At 39.1% G+C, this 14,560-nt stretch overlaps 1 protein-coding gene across 3 annotated transcripts in view; it reads right to left on the bottom strand.

Moving 5' to 3' along the window:
• Nucleotides 1-321: 321 nt before the first annotated feature.
• LOC130218758 (rho GTPase-activating protein 21) overlaps nucleotides 322-14,560 on the bottom strand; it is a 142,257-nt gene continuing 128,018 nt past the window's right edge. For all 3 annotated transcript variants that reach the window (XM_056451017.1, XM_056451015.1, XM_056451016.1), the window contains 7 exons: nucleotides 14,195-14,268; nucleotides 14,007-14,096; nucleotides 13,075-13,200; nucleotides 12,940-12,981; nucleotides 11,679-11,784; nucleotides 6,069-6,100; nucleotides 322-4,382 (listed from right to left, as the gene is read on the bottom strand). In XM_056451017.1, coding sequence (XP_056306992.1) covers nucleotides 2,760-4,382; nucleotides 6,069-6,100; nucleotides 11,679-11,784; nucleotides 12,940-12,981; nucleotides 13,075-13,200; nucleotides 14,007-14,096; nucleotides 14,195-14,268 — 2,093 coding nt within the window. In that variant the 3' untranslated portion in view covers nucleotides 322-2,759. The remainder of the gene's footprint in view (nucleotides 4,383-6,068; nucleotides 6,101-11,678; nucleotides 11,785-12,939; nucleotides 12,982-13,074; nucleotides 13,201-14,006; nucleotides 14,097-14,194; nucleotides 14,269-14,560) is intronic.

Here is a 14,560-nt window from a genome sequence, read left to right as displayed (position 1 = left end):
ATCACACAATGCCCTCTTCTGTTCACAGTGCAAACAACATTGAGCAATTTTAACAAAAGTTTAAATAAAAGGTGTTACTTTACCATTAAACATGTTCCTCTTGAATTGTTTTAATTGAAGGCTTGTGCTATAATGCTTGAAATTAGCTTTGTGAAAAATTATATTTAGCATTACATTTATTTAAAAAATAAAATAAATATAAGATTTAGGTGAAAACAGATAGTTTAAGGGGAAATATTAAAAACAGTAAACAACATTGATAAAGTGCATTAAAGTATACCAGTGACCAAACACATTCATAAACTACCAACGACAAAGAGAAGAGGCTGACAGAGATCATTTATTTCCAGTGTTGGTTTTTCTGTCTGTCTGTCTTTCTTTTTTCCTTGCAGAGTGGAGTCACACATGAAATCTGCACACAGAAGTATGACATCATGCATACTCTTCCCAGGAATCACATGCTGTTTACTACACTGGACAAAATATATTGGACTTTTTGACAAAGGTAACACGCACAAAAATATACACATTTTTACGTTACCGCCTCAAGAAAAGACTATCCAGTGGCAAAGCACGAGATGAATTAAGACTATAACTGATGAAGCAGTTGAAGCTCTGGGTCTGCTTTTGCATCGTTTTGTATAAAAATTTATTTTCTTTTTTTTTCTGATAAAATTCAGTCATTCATTCACAATACACATTCCATGTTAACAAACAACGACATTAAGAAATGGCACCTTCCCTGTCACCAGAACCGGTTGAGAGGCACTTGTTTGTGTGTGTAAGGTAACAGAATTCCTTGTGATTTCACGACTCGTTGGCTGTTAGTTTGAATTCAAATGGAACAGTATTGCAATACCAGTAAGTATGATACTGCTACAGATGTTTAGGCTCTGGTGCTTTCAGTTTAGCACATACTTTCACAATCCTTTAGAAATATAAAAAGATTTAATTCTTCTTCCACATTTATGTCTGGCTGTTATGATGCACTGTGAAAAGGGATTTCCACAGCACACAGCTCAGAAAACAGCCCATATCAGGGCTAACCTTCAGAATTAAAAAAAAAAAACTTCAAGTACAGACATTATTTACATAATGTTACATAATGTTTTTTCACTAATGAAAACTGCAACAAAGCAATGTATGTGTTAGTCAATAAAACAGCAAGCGTATTACATTCTTCATATTAGAAACATCAGGAGTTTTCTTTTGTGTGTGTGTGTCCCAACCTTGGACAATATGCCTTGTCTCTTCCTTTGATATAAGTTTCCTTCAGTAACAGTTTCAGAAATGCATGTCTGCCCAGGTCAGAGACGAAATTGTGCTGTCGCAGCAGCAGAGGCAATCAGTAAACATTGGTATTGTACAGCCTCCGAATATCAGGCCACTTCACTGCCATGCATATATTACAAATATTCAAGAAAAGAGCTCCAGTACTGATCCAAAATGTTAAAATCACTCCAGTTACTTTTTTATAAGCCTATACATATTGATATATACAATTTATATTTATAATATATATTCATATTTATAGATGCTTTGCTTAAAAAAGGACGGGGCAAAAAATAAAGTTGGAGCAACCTTAGTTCTTAGACATCCATTCATTCATTTTTAAGGCCTGTACACACCAACATGCACGCTCGGCACAATTCATTGTGATTTTAGCATTAGCATTTTAGCGAATTGTCTTTAATCCTCAAGATTATTTTGTATTTAAGCCCTTAATTGAACCACTGGACATATTTAGGCAGTGTGATACAATTTTTTTTGTTGTAAACAAATGACATATCACTGCTTTGATCAAATAAAATCTATCAATTTAATTAATTGGTTAATTTATTTAATGTTTTTAATGTTAGTATTTCCCATTATAATAATTAAACTTATAAAAAAGTATTTAAAAAGGTATTCAGTTAAAATATAAAACATTCAATTATAAAAGTCTTCAACAACTCAGATAAAAAAAATAATTATTAAAAAAAATAAATAAATTGGTTTTGCACAAATTGGATGTTTATGTAAAAATATACTTATGTTTTATGTTATAGGTGATATTTCTTGTACTTCGGCAAAAAGACAATTAAATAAAAAAAAAAACTCACTGCATTTTTTTTATTATTATTAAACAAATTAAAATAAAAATAATGCTAAGGATTTTGGTATTTCCCATTCTTTTCCTATAGGTGTCTATTTTTGGGCAAGGGGGAACATTAAGGAGTTTTTTTTTAACCATTTAACTTGACTCAAGTACTTTTTTTGTGTTTAGATGGCAAACTTACAAATACTAGCCAAGTCTTAAACTGGTCAGATTAAAGAAACAATAAAAAAATCTGAACTAAATGATTTTGTCCAAAAATATCCTCTAAGGATTAAAGACAACAAGTAAAAATGACAAAGAGGTATTGACTATAGTCCTTATCAAATGACACCAAATATACAAACAGAGACTTGATTTTGTATTCATGCCTTGCTACTGTCACTGTTGTTTAGCAATAGAGTGTCTTTGTGAGCACCACCATGTGGCCAAAATCGCATTTGGTCAGGCAAGTTACTTTGTAACATGATGGGAAAGAAATTATGATCCCATGTTAAACATAGAGTTGCATTGAAGGCATGTGAATGTTCCCACCAGTCTGATCGAATGTGTTAACATTTCTTATTGGTTTGGACAACTTTTCATACCAAACATGCATCTTGGTTTGAACAGGCCTACACACGCACACATTTTGAAGCACTTACACACAGATGATAATTTTCTTTTAAAGATACTGGTAGAATCGTGAGCGCACCACTTGGGCTCCTGACAGTTTTTGTGGATGAGCATCAGCTCCAGAATTCAAGCTGTTTCTAGATTTGCCCTTTGCGCCTCCATTTACTTGTTCAGAGCTGGACTGAGTACATAAAGAGGCTGAAGAACTCAGTTGCTCAGGATTCATCTGATGGGTATTTTCCATTTCTATTGTCTCTTTCCCAGCTTCTAGTTCTGTGCTAGCCTGCGAACCCCTTCGACGATGCTCACTAACAATCCAGTCCCTAATAGACATGTTTTGAGAGTCACCCTTGGGTCTAAGGTGCTCTACAGCAGGCAGTTCAGCACCTTGGTCCACCCCACCCTGTTCTCTCCAATCATGAATGACATCTAGTTCAGCAAAATCCCTTTGCCCACCCATAGTATGTCGTCGCCGGATGCCCTTTTTCTTACCACGAGTCTCTGTAGAGCGAGTTTTTTGTGTGCCCACACCAAACATGTCATCAGCAGAGCCACGTAGACGGAACTTGAGCCTCTCTGTGATTTTAAGGTGCCATGGAGGCTCAACCTGGTCTGATTCACTCCGTGATGGGGCACTCAGACTGCTAGTGGAGCGGCCTCTCTTCATCACCTCCAGAACTCGAGACAGTCTATTTGATTCATTCTTGCTGACCCCTTGATTGCCACCACCAGCTCCTGCCTCCACCGATGAATCGCTGTCCGTCTTTTGTCGTAGGGAGCGCCTCCTGCTCAGGGAGTCACATTCAATCAGCTTATGGGAAGGCAGCATGCGGCAAGCTAGTTTTGGTGTGGTGTTGCTACCATCTTCTGTGTTTGGCATCTCTTGCCTAGCTATTGCAGGGCTAAATATTGGGAAGTCACTCTCGCTGTCTGTTTCCATTGGTCTTCCCTCACTGATGAGCTCACTGCGCTCGTCATCTGCCTCATCTCCTCCCCGGCTTTCCGTCACAGACTGGACTTCTGGGCTCAATGTGATTGATTCCATTCCTGTAAGGAAGGTGGTAGAGGACGTGGTTGAGTAGTCTGACGTAATGGAGCTGACCTCTGCAGTCACCGAAGCCCCACCATGAGCTGCTAGTAGATCAACGCTTGGAGGTGTTGTTGTTCCCCATTTCCGAGGTCTGGTTCTTGGGACGGAAGCTCCAGAGCTCATGGTGCCCAAATCTGACGTGGTCTCATCTACCTGTGAGGATGGATCTGAGATGGAGAATTTGGGAGGACCAGATTTGCGTCGATTGAACCCGGGTGAACATGAGAGCTTGGGTGAAGGGGAGAGAGCTGAAGAAGATTTGTCTTTCATGAAGAAAGAGTTCCTGTGCTCTTTCTTGCTCTTTGGGGTGGACTCTGCACTTATGCCATTCTTGTCTCCCACAAGTGATTTTCCACAAGAGCTAGACCTGCCTGCCTCCTCCTCCTCCTGGCTTTGGTGGTTCTGCTTCTGAGTGGCATTATTGTTCTTGGTGAACAAGGTATCAAGGTCATCATCAGAGCTGCTGGGTTGAAGCTTCTCCTTGTGCTTTTTTCGTTTGCGGTTGGCCACAGCAAAGATGGAGGAGACTCGAGGCTGAAGGAACTCGCGACTGCAGTGGTCCTTCCCTGATCCCCAGGAGCCCTGGGCAAAAAAAATAAGAGTGACAGATTCAGTCACAGAGAAACAAAACAACCTTGTAAAGCAAGGAGTCCAAAAGCACCTTACAACAAAAGAGGCCTAGCAACAACAACAACAAAAAAGCCCAACCGCTGCCCTTGCAGGTGGCTAACCCAGAGTACTCCACCTGCTCCTCTGATTGCAGCAAAATCAGAGGTTGAAGGACTGAACATAGAAAGAAATATTAGAGACAGTTACAGAGCTCCAAATGAGGCCTCTTTTTTAGAACAGCCAGATAGCACAAGCAGCACCCGAAACAACAACAGCACTGGCATATGGAAAAAAAGATGCATGGGTTGCATTGCATTAAAAACAAAACTGGAGCCAGGTGACAAAAAATAGGGATGGGAATCATAAGCCATTTAACGCCTCTTTACTTTTGAGGAAGCACCATATGCTTAATTCCAGCTACAGTGTTTAACAGTGATTGGCAACTCCAGTTCAACTCCATCCCTAATCAATCACACCTGAAAAATATAACCTATGGTTGTGTCCGAAATCACCCCTATACCCTTAAATAGTGCACTATTTGAGGGAGCAGCCATTTGTAATGGTTTTCATAGTGGACATTTTGTGTGCATTCAATCAATCCCACAACGCAGCACAATAACAAATGTACAACAGATGTACATTCAACGGTTAGAGAATGCTCATAATGAGAGTTTGCGTGCCAAACAAATTTCCACACCTGACCACAAGATTAGATCCTCAGCAGAATCCTATCGTTAAATTAACATTTGTATATATTGACAGAAATCAAAAGACTTTTGTTTTATAACTAATAGGCAGCTCCCTAAGTGCTGAACAGAGTCTGTCCAAGAAGTTAAACATCTAATCTGCTTGAGTGATTTATCAACTAGCAAAGCAAGATGGCATCCCTTACAGTTCATCCAGTACTCAAACTCACTCCTTTTATTCACTCCTTTAAGAGGACAATGTTAGTGGACTAACGCATAGAATAGTGAATGAGGGCATAAGGAATGATTTTAGATACATATGTCTTAAGGATTGCTTAAAAATCACAGGTAAGTGAGATTTGGGATGGCACTAAACTCTGAAGGAAAGTAGACCTACTGGACAGGAGTTGCTGTTAAAATACTATACAAAACAGTACAATTTTGCAATAGAATTGAGCATTTCTTAATAAACACTGAATCCCAATGGTTATCTACACATTAAAACACAAATTTTACATTAGGGGTGTCCAAACTCGGTCCTGGAGGGCCGGTGTCTTGCTGAGTTTAGCTCCAACGGCCAGGAAGTTTCTAGTATACCAAGTAAGAGCTTGATTAGCTGGTTCATGTGTGTTTGATTAGGGTTGGAGCTACACTCTCCAGGACACCGGCCCTCCAGAATGAAGATACTTGGGCTTTGGCATTTCCTTAAAGAAAAAAAAAAAAACACGTTCTTGATTCCCACCCCTAGGCAAAAATGCTTATGGCACATTCCAGCAACATCTCATTTCACTGTTAGACTGAATGCAATGCATGTTCAAAGCATGACTTGATGGCCTCTGATCCATCTGTCCAGTCTCTTCAAGATGACAACTGGCTCTCAGGTGCTGCATTGGAGCGTTTTTGCCTGGTGAAAGAACTACACTCACCCACCTCCACCTGACCTATCAGAGAAGTGGTTACGAGTCCAACTCACCTTAGATTTAGCAGAGTCACTTGTTGGTGAATCTAAGGAGTAAAGAAAGGAGACACATGGTTACTGACTTGCACGTGTACTTTTGAAATCAAATGAACCGATGTGTAGAAAAACATACGCATTATACAAGGTTGTGCATGACGACGAGAGTGTGGCAAACAAGACAGGAATGGCGAGGCAAATACATCAGGCGTGCATGCAGACAAACAAGTGATGTTTGGTTGGAATGTTCAAATACATATTCAACAGTGGTGAGTCTTTCATGTGTAGGACCATCCAGTTGGAACAGACCAGCTACACTAAAAGAATTGTTTTATGAAGGAATAGGTGCAGTAATAGGATGCATGGACAGAGACACAAGACCACAGTCTACACAAGAAACGATGAGGGCTTTGCAGGCAGTGTCTGATGTCATTGAGAGACATTTATGATATATGACCTATATGAAAATATTTGACTATGGTTACATACTAGAATACTTAGAAGCACATAATTGTGACTCATCTGTCTCTATACAAACATATGTAATGATATCTAACCTAATGTTGTCTGTATATAACAGTGGCCTCACAAACAATAGGACCATTTAGACCAGTTTTTCTCAACTACGTTCCTGGAGGACCACCAACGCTGCATGTTTTGCATGCCTCCTTTGTCTGTTACACCCATTACAGGTCTTTCAGTTTCTGCTAATGAGCTGATGATCTGAATTAGGTGTGTTTGGCTGAGGAAGGCACGGGACTGCGTCCGAAATCACATACTTCCATATTATGTAGTATGCTAAAATCAGTATGCGATTTAAGTAGTATGTCCAAATTCAAAGAACTCCAAAAACAGTATGCGAGAAGTACCTGGATGACATACTACTACCGAGATTCTAAAGTAGGCTTCCGTTGCACGCTACGCAATCCTATGATGCATCGCGAGAAAATTAATAAATGGGAGTCCAGTGACGCAACTGACTCGGGTAGGTCACGTGATGATGACAAAATGGCGGATGTAGTAAGTCCGAGTTCCATTCATACTGCTCACATTCATACTAGATAGAACATACTCTTCTAATGGTCGAGTAGTAAATTTAAATTCAAATGCATTATCTATTGAGTAGTAGGCAATTTCGGATGCAGCCCAGGTGATCCTCCAGGAACGAGGTTGAGAAACACCGATTTAGACTATTTTAAAGGAATAGTTCACCTAAAAATGAAAATTACCCCATGATTTACTCACCAGCAAGCCATCCTCTGTTTAAAAGATTTAAGTAGTATTAGGTTTACAGTACATGTTATTCTTGCTCTTCCATGCTGTTGTATAGTGGCTTTTATTTTGAAGCTTCCAAAAGCACATAAATCCTTTGTCAATCTAAGCCATACACCGCCACATGGTTAACGCATATCTTATGAAGAAGATCAAAGTGTTTTTGTAACAGAAATATTTCTCAGAGGCGGACAAATGCATGTTATGTACAACTGATGTATACAACACATGTAAGATGGATAGACACTTTAGGCATTTTAGGGCTAATATACTTTAAAGTTATACAGTAACGCCAAGCCAAAGAGTTGACTTGTTTGTCATCGTCTTCTGTGGTAAACCAATGGTTTGGTGAGTGGTCCTTACATTCAGTCACCACTGAAGTCAGTGATTGGAGTTAATAATACAAAATTGTATGAATACACTACCTGACAAAAGTCTTGTCACCTATCCAAGTTTTAGGAACATTTGGATCATTTGGTATCAGAAGTCTTTGACAAAAGTCCAAATGTAGAGTATAGAATATAAAGTCATGGTGCAGTAGAAAAATAATTAATATTGTGTATGACTCCCATGAGCTTGGACGACTGCATCCATACATCTCTGCAATGACTCAAATAACTTCTTGATAAAGTCATCTGGAATGACAAAGAAAGTGTTCTTGCAGGACTCCCAGAGTTCATCAAGATTCTTTGGATTCATCTTCAATGCCTCCTCCTTCATCTTACCCTAGACATGTTCAATAATGTTCATATCTGGAGACTGGGCTGGCCAATCCAGGAGCACCTTGACCTTCTTTGCTTTTAGGAACTTTGATGTGGAGGCTGAAGTATGAGAAGGAGCGCTATCCTGCTGAGGAATTTGCCCTCTCTTGTGGTTTGTAATGTTATGGGCAGCCTTGATAGCTCAGGCTGTTGATGTTGCCATCAACACTGCAGATCTCTTCCACGCCCCATACTGAATGTAACCCCAAACCATGATTTGTCCTTCACCAAACTTGACAGATTTCTATGAGAATCTTGGATCCATGCAGGTTCCAATAGGTCTTCTGCATTATTTGTGATGATTGGGATGCAGTTCAACAGATGATTCATCTAAAAAAAAAATCTACCTTTTGTAACTTTTCCAAATGATCAACTAAAAGTCAAGTTATTATTTGTTCCTCTTACAACTGGGATCGACACAGTTTTGCTTCATAGGACATGCATGAACCCATTGGCACTATATGGGTTAGTTTGACAACGGATTTACGCACTAGTATACAGCGAGGAAGAGCCAGGATAAAAAGTAAAACTACTCCAAATGTGTTAGTCTCACAGGAAAAAAAGTAATATACACTGAGAATGGCTTGGCGGTGAGTAAACTATGGTGTAATTTTTGTTTTTGCGTGAACTATTGCTTTAAGTATCTTCTCCAATACTTTCACTCCTAGTAAAATACTGTAAACTTTGTAGTTCATACCTGTTTTAAGGCTGATCTATAATGTTTCTAATTGCAAAGTGAAATTTAGCATATCAGCTATTCAATCTTGTACACTCTGATTGAGATCAAAAACTATTGTATGGGATACAGACGTGCTAAAAGTCAAGAAAAAGCTCCTCTGCCTTAAATGAAATGATAGACTAAGAGGTCTGGATGTTTAATGACAGTGGCGGAGCTGGTCTGATGTGTGCTGTCGTGACCACAATGAAGACGAGACACACAAGGCATGAACCAAGGTCAATATGTGACAGGGGTCAGAGAGGGGCTAGCTACGCAGAAAAAGATGACACTATGGGAAGACAGAATGCCAGCAAGGGGAAAATAAAAAAGTGAAAGAATTGATTCACTGCTGTCTTTGCTCCCATGCAAATTTTGGAGGCTTATTTCTTCGGTGTCAAGCCGAGCCCCCCTGTACACCCCTTGGTGGTGACAAATGGTATGACCGAGTGATATTCAGAGCCGAGTAGCATTACCATGCCGTCTCTCCGTTTGGCCAGCGTTCAGAGAGAGAGAGAGAGAGAGGGGGGCGAGAGATGGCGAAGAGTCTTTGAGACAGCGGCACTGCTCTACGCCAGGTAAACCCACAAATCACACAACCCAACACTTCCGCTGCGCTTTCCCTTTGCACTTTTGTGTTCTCTTTTCTCAGTCGCCCCCGCGTCATAAAATGCGAGGGTGTCTGCAGACTAGGCAGCTACACTGCGGGCAACAGTCCTCCCTCTTCCTACAGTTCCAGCTGCCCATCGCGGACACTACTGAGTCCATCAGTGACATCAAGGTGTGAAAGACTCCGCCCACTTGGCCTGTGTCAAGATCAGTATGTGTGAATGCTGGGAAAGCCTTTAGGACACGCGACAGAGTGGCACTAGGGACAGAGGGATCAGAGATTGGCAAGCGGGTTTTGCGCTTTCGGCTTTAGCTTTCTCTTGGAGAAAGAACAGGACCTGTTAGTGCTGCAGTTGGTAAAACTACAGGGATGACCCAGCCGCGTTTTAATGCATAGAGAAAGTGACACACAAGCTAAATGGGTGACTTCAATGAAAATGGTCACATTTCAGCTCAAAATCAAAGGCGAGTGTAATCTGCATAAAGTACCTGAAGCCCGTTCCAGAGATCAGTCAGCTCTTTTTGAATTTTCAGAACAGTTAAGTGGATAATTCAGCCAAAAATGAAAGTCCAGTCATCATTTGCTCATGCTGGTGTTGTTCTAATGCGGCCCATGTCATATACAGTGGGCTACTTTTCTTTATAAATAATCTACAATAAAATAAAAGCATTAACGTATGCTATGTTTTTTGTTTTCACAAGCTTTAGAGCAATAACTGTAAACAATAAACTAGCTTTGGAGCCGTAACATAAATTCGGCTCGGCTGTGTTCAAAATGACATCAATGTTTTCATAGTGCACTGCGAAGGGAACGCAATTGTAAGATCGCAAAAACTGAACTGCAAAAATACTTTGAAAGCAATTTACACCCAAGAGAGATGACTTCTAAATGAATAGGGCATAGAGGGATAACTGGGAATAGAACACAGCCAGGAACTGTTTCTAACTACAGCTCCAGAGGTGTAGTTGCAAGGGCACAAGTTTGCGACGCAGTTTGTGAATGTTCGTTGGAACGACGGATTGGGAAACATCAAATCAATGACCTATGTTTGTAATGACGGAACTTGTGACTTAGTTGGCTAATGATGGTCATCTGCTTTGAAGACGATGAACCTCACTGAGACCCAGATTTGGCAAATTACAGGGGTCGCTCCATTGAGCTCGGAAAATACAGAAATCCTTATCACATCCCTGCTTCTTTTGTGTTCAATAAAAAAAAGAAACTTCAAATTGAGCCACTTGAGGAAATAATGATTTGATTTTCAAGTAACTTTCAAGAAACTGTCGCTTTAACAATATATAAAAAACCCTTAGAATCAAAGAAAGATCACTAGTAATGTATCTTATTTATATTATAAGTATATCTGGGGGGTTAGTTATGGCAAAAAGGAGAGAAAAGGAAAAAAAAATTACTGACTGATAAAAACATTACACAAGTTAGGAGAAAAGAAAATGTGCAATTTCCCTCTTAAGGGTGAATATACTTATATAAACATACTTCCATATTAACTCATGCATTTCACCATTCTTTGATACTTCTTTAGATTTATGCTGGTTGATATTCACTACCATTAAATATATGAATGCAAAACATTTGTCCTTTTGTGGTGCAAAAATAAAGGTACACATCTCTGTAGCAACATCTAGGTGAGCAAACGATGTCAGAATAATCATTTTTGGATGAACAGTGCATTTAAGGACATTTTCTCCACAAATCCATGTTACGGTGATGCTACAGAATGTTTTATTTATGCTAATCTTTACATTCTTGTAAATTCCAAGTCATATTTTTTTCCTTCTGCTGAATATTTGTTTTTCCTGATATGTTTTGCATTGCGTGAAATATGTCCCCACTATGTTTATGTACGATTTACACACACACTAAAAAATGACACAAAAAGAAATGGGATAACAGAAAATGTCCAAAACTGATAAGTGAAATTAAATCAGATTTAAAAATGGAAAATAAAAACCAAAATGTTCCAGAAGTCGCGTCAAGCAAGCTGCTGAAGGCAAAAAAATATATATATTGTGCATATCTTGCCTTACAAACTTGCACTGTAATTAAGCCACAGCACAGTAGCTTTTGTTAAAAGACATGGAGAACCTGCTTCTGTTCTCAGAAAAGCAAAGCAGTTTTCATCAATGTTAAACACAAAGCTTAAACACATTATTGTATTTTGTTTTAGGTCACATGACTGAGACAAAGATATTTTTTCAGCACAAAATTACACGTATTCAACAGAGGGTCCAGCCAAGAGCACATGTTACCTGACACTTCCCCAGGAGAGGTTCCTGTCCGGCCAATGTTGGTCAGCAGGTGGTCAATATTAGGCACAGGCTGGGACTCCACAGCACTTTCCTCTTGGACTGTAGTCTGAACAAACATACACACACAAAAAAAACAACTTTCACTGGAATTGCAAGGACTACATTTGTACATGAAATCTAGGGTGTTTCAGGAGACTTTCTGCATAGAAGTTCAGGGTGGTAGTTACTTTCCCAAAAGAGAAAATACAAAAAAATACATTAAAAAGTCAATTTCAACTGGAAAAATAGACGATTGGCAAATATTAGGGGTGTGACGAGATCTCGTGAGACTAAATCGCAACCAGAAAAGTTGTCTCATGAGTTATAATGTTATGATGGAGCATGAGGTGAATTTAGCACTGGAGATTGGAGGCAGAATTGGATTCGAACCACAAATTAAATGCTTTACACACACCTGGCAACCCGGGCTGCCTCGAGTTCAAAGATCGCCACGTACAAAAGCAAAGGTTGCTACATCTGCAGCATTAACCATGCTATGTAAAAGCACTTTAGATATGCTTACAGTCATAATCGTCGTAAACGCGAATCAAATTAAGACATGAAATTTTAGTCACATTATTGAGGTGCAGCACAGTCATGTAAACACCATAATCAAAGTATTACCATCATGTAGGACTTTTAGCCACTTTTAGCTGTGTGTGTGAAGTGTCAGAACCAATTTAATAATCCACGAAAAAGCATATTTTATGAAATATTAATAGTTCAAAAGATGTTACAGGGCTGCACGGTGGCGCAGTGGGTAGTACGTTAGCCTCACTGCAAGAAGGTCGCTGGTTCGAACCTCGGCTGAGTCAGTTGGCGTTTCTGTGTGGAGTTTGCATGTTCTTGGTTTCCTCCGGGTGCTCCGGTTTCCCGGTATAGGTGAATTGGGTGAGCTAAATTGTCCATAGTGTATGTGTGTGAATGAGTGTATATGGATGTTTCCCAGTGATGGGTTGCAGCTGGAAAGGCATCCACTGCGTAAAACATATGCTGGATAAGTTGGCGGTTCATTCCGCTGTGGTGACCACAGATTATTAAAGGAACTAAGCCGAAAAGAAAATGAATGAATGAACGAATGATGTTACAGGTTCTTCATGTAACCACCGATCCCACCGATTATTTATTTTTACTTTACTGCAAACACATCTAAAAGAGTTTAAAAATCAAATAAAAGAAAAAGAAACATTGCAATAAAGCAAGCAGTTGTATTCATACACACCGTAGGCTCGTTGTCACCCTCCTCAGTGAAGAACCAGTCATACTGTAAGAAAACATCAGAAGTATTTCACCAAATTTAAAAGCGTGACACATTTAAAAAGAGGTGCTTTCTTCACCAGAACAACAAATTACTCACATGCTGAATGAGCGTTTCGACAATCTTGTACTGGTCTGGCATGTGTGTGACCATGTGAGTCATGTTGTCTTCAGATGTTCTCACCAGCGTCGGCCCGAACACAATGGCCAGATTCCGTGGCTCCATCTGACACAATGATAAATGAACATGTGACTTCTCATTTTTTTTAAATATCAAACAAACACAATAGAAAAGTTGATACGGGAAATTAGGGATGTCCAGATCTGATCATGTGATCAGAAATCGAGCCGATCATGCAGCTTCAGACTTGATTGGAATCGGATGCTACCTCCTGATCAGGACTCAAATATGTATGTGTATATGTATATATATTCTTATTATTTTTTAACACATCTATAGTTATGCGGTGGCACAGAGTTGGACATCTTTCTTGACTTCAAACAGAAACAGCAACGCATGCGGCATGACATCACTTTGTTGCAGAGACGCTATTGGTTAAATGCCGGAAAAGTAGAACATGGAAGCAGCTTGAAGCGGAAAGTGCTAGTATGTCTGCTGTCTGGAGGTATTATAAAGTTGATGACGACAACATTCAACTGTGAGATATGTAAACTTGGGATTGCAAGAGGTGGAAAGGAAAAGGCAGAATTGTTGAATGTTAAAATAAGGTGAATTAAATCTGTTTCTTCACTCTTTTTTATTCTTTTATATGTATTACAGAAGTATCGGATGGGTTTCGGTATCGGTAGATACTCAAAATCAAATAACTCGAACTCAGAGGCAAAAAAACCTGATCGTGACATCCCTACAGGAAATCATTACAGTGTTCTGTCTGCCCAGTTTCTCAATGGGCAAGTGTTTTTTAGCCACCGATAAACTTCCAATGAAAGGTTGATGTGACTATTTTTCCTATATCGATAACGAAATATTAATAATATTTAATTAATATAATATTTAATTAAACATCTTACCTTGTTCTTTTCCGAATTTTCAGCCACAGTTTTGAGATGTGCCGAGAGGAACTTCAGCGTTTCATAATGATGATCAGGCAACTCGTGAAGCTGAAATTTAAGAGGTTTATTTGGGACTGCGATCACATACAGTATAGCCAGATTATTACTGCTATAAACAAACCTAAATGAGGTAAACGACTGCTTACCAATCTCTTCAGCACTTTGAGTCTCTCTACGGGATCCTCTATTCTGTTGCCATCAATGAAGTCTGCATATCTTTCTACAGAGGTTAGATTATGAATACAAATTATTGAGGTATTAAGTCAAGTGTTAAAAGTGAATAAGCTTTAAAGAGATTTTTAAACAGACAAAAATGAACATTTAATTACTATTTATTCTCCCTCGAGTGGTTTTACATCTTTTTGTGTCTCTTTTTTTTATATTTTGAACAATATAACATCTAATTCTAGACAAGGAAACAAATATTGTCTTGTTTTCATAAATAATTTCAAAATAAAGTGAGTTTTTCTTTAAAAAAAAAGTTAAATAATCTTTTGTTTGATTGTTCTACG

This window comes from Danio aesculapii, chromosome 24, assembly GCF_903798145.1.
Source record: "Danio aesculapii chromosome 24, fDanAes4.1, whole genome shotgun sequence".
NCBI classification, from domain to species: domain Eukaryota; kingdom Metazoa; phylum Chordata; class Actinopteri; order Cypriniformes; family Danionidae; genus Danio; species Danio aesculapii.
Note: the sequence above shows the minus strand (reverse complement) of the source record. Positions and strands in the feature narration are given on the sequence as shown.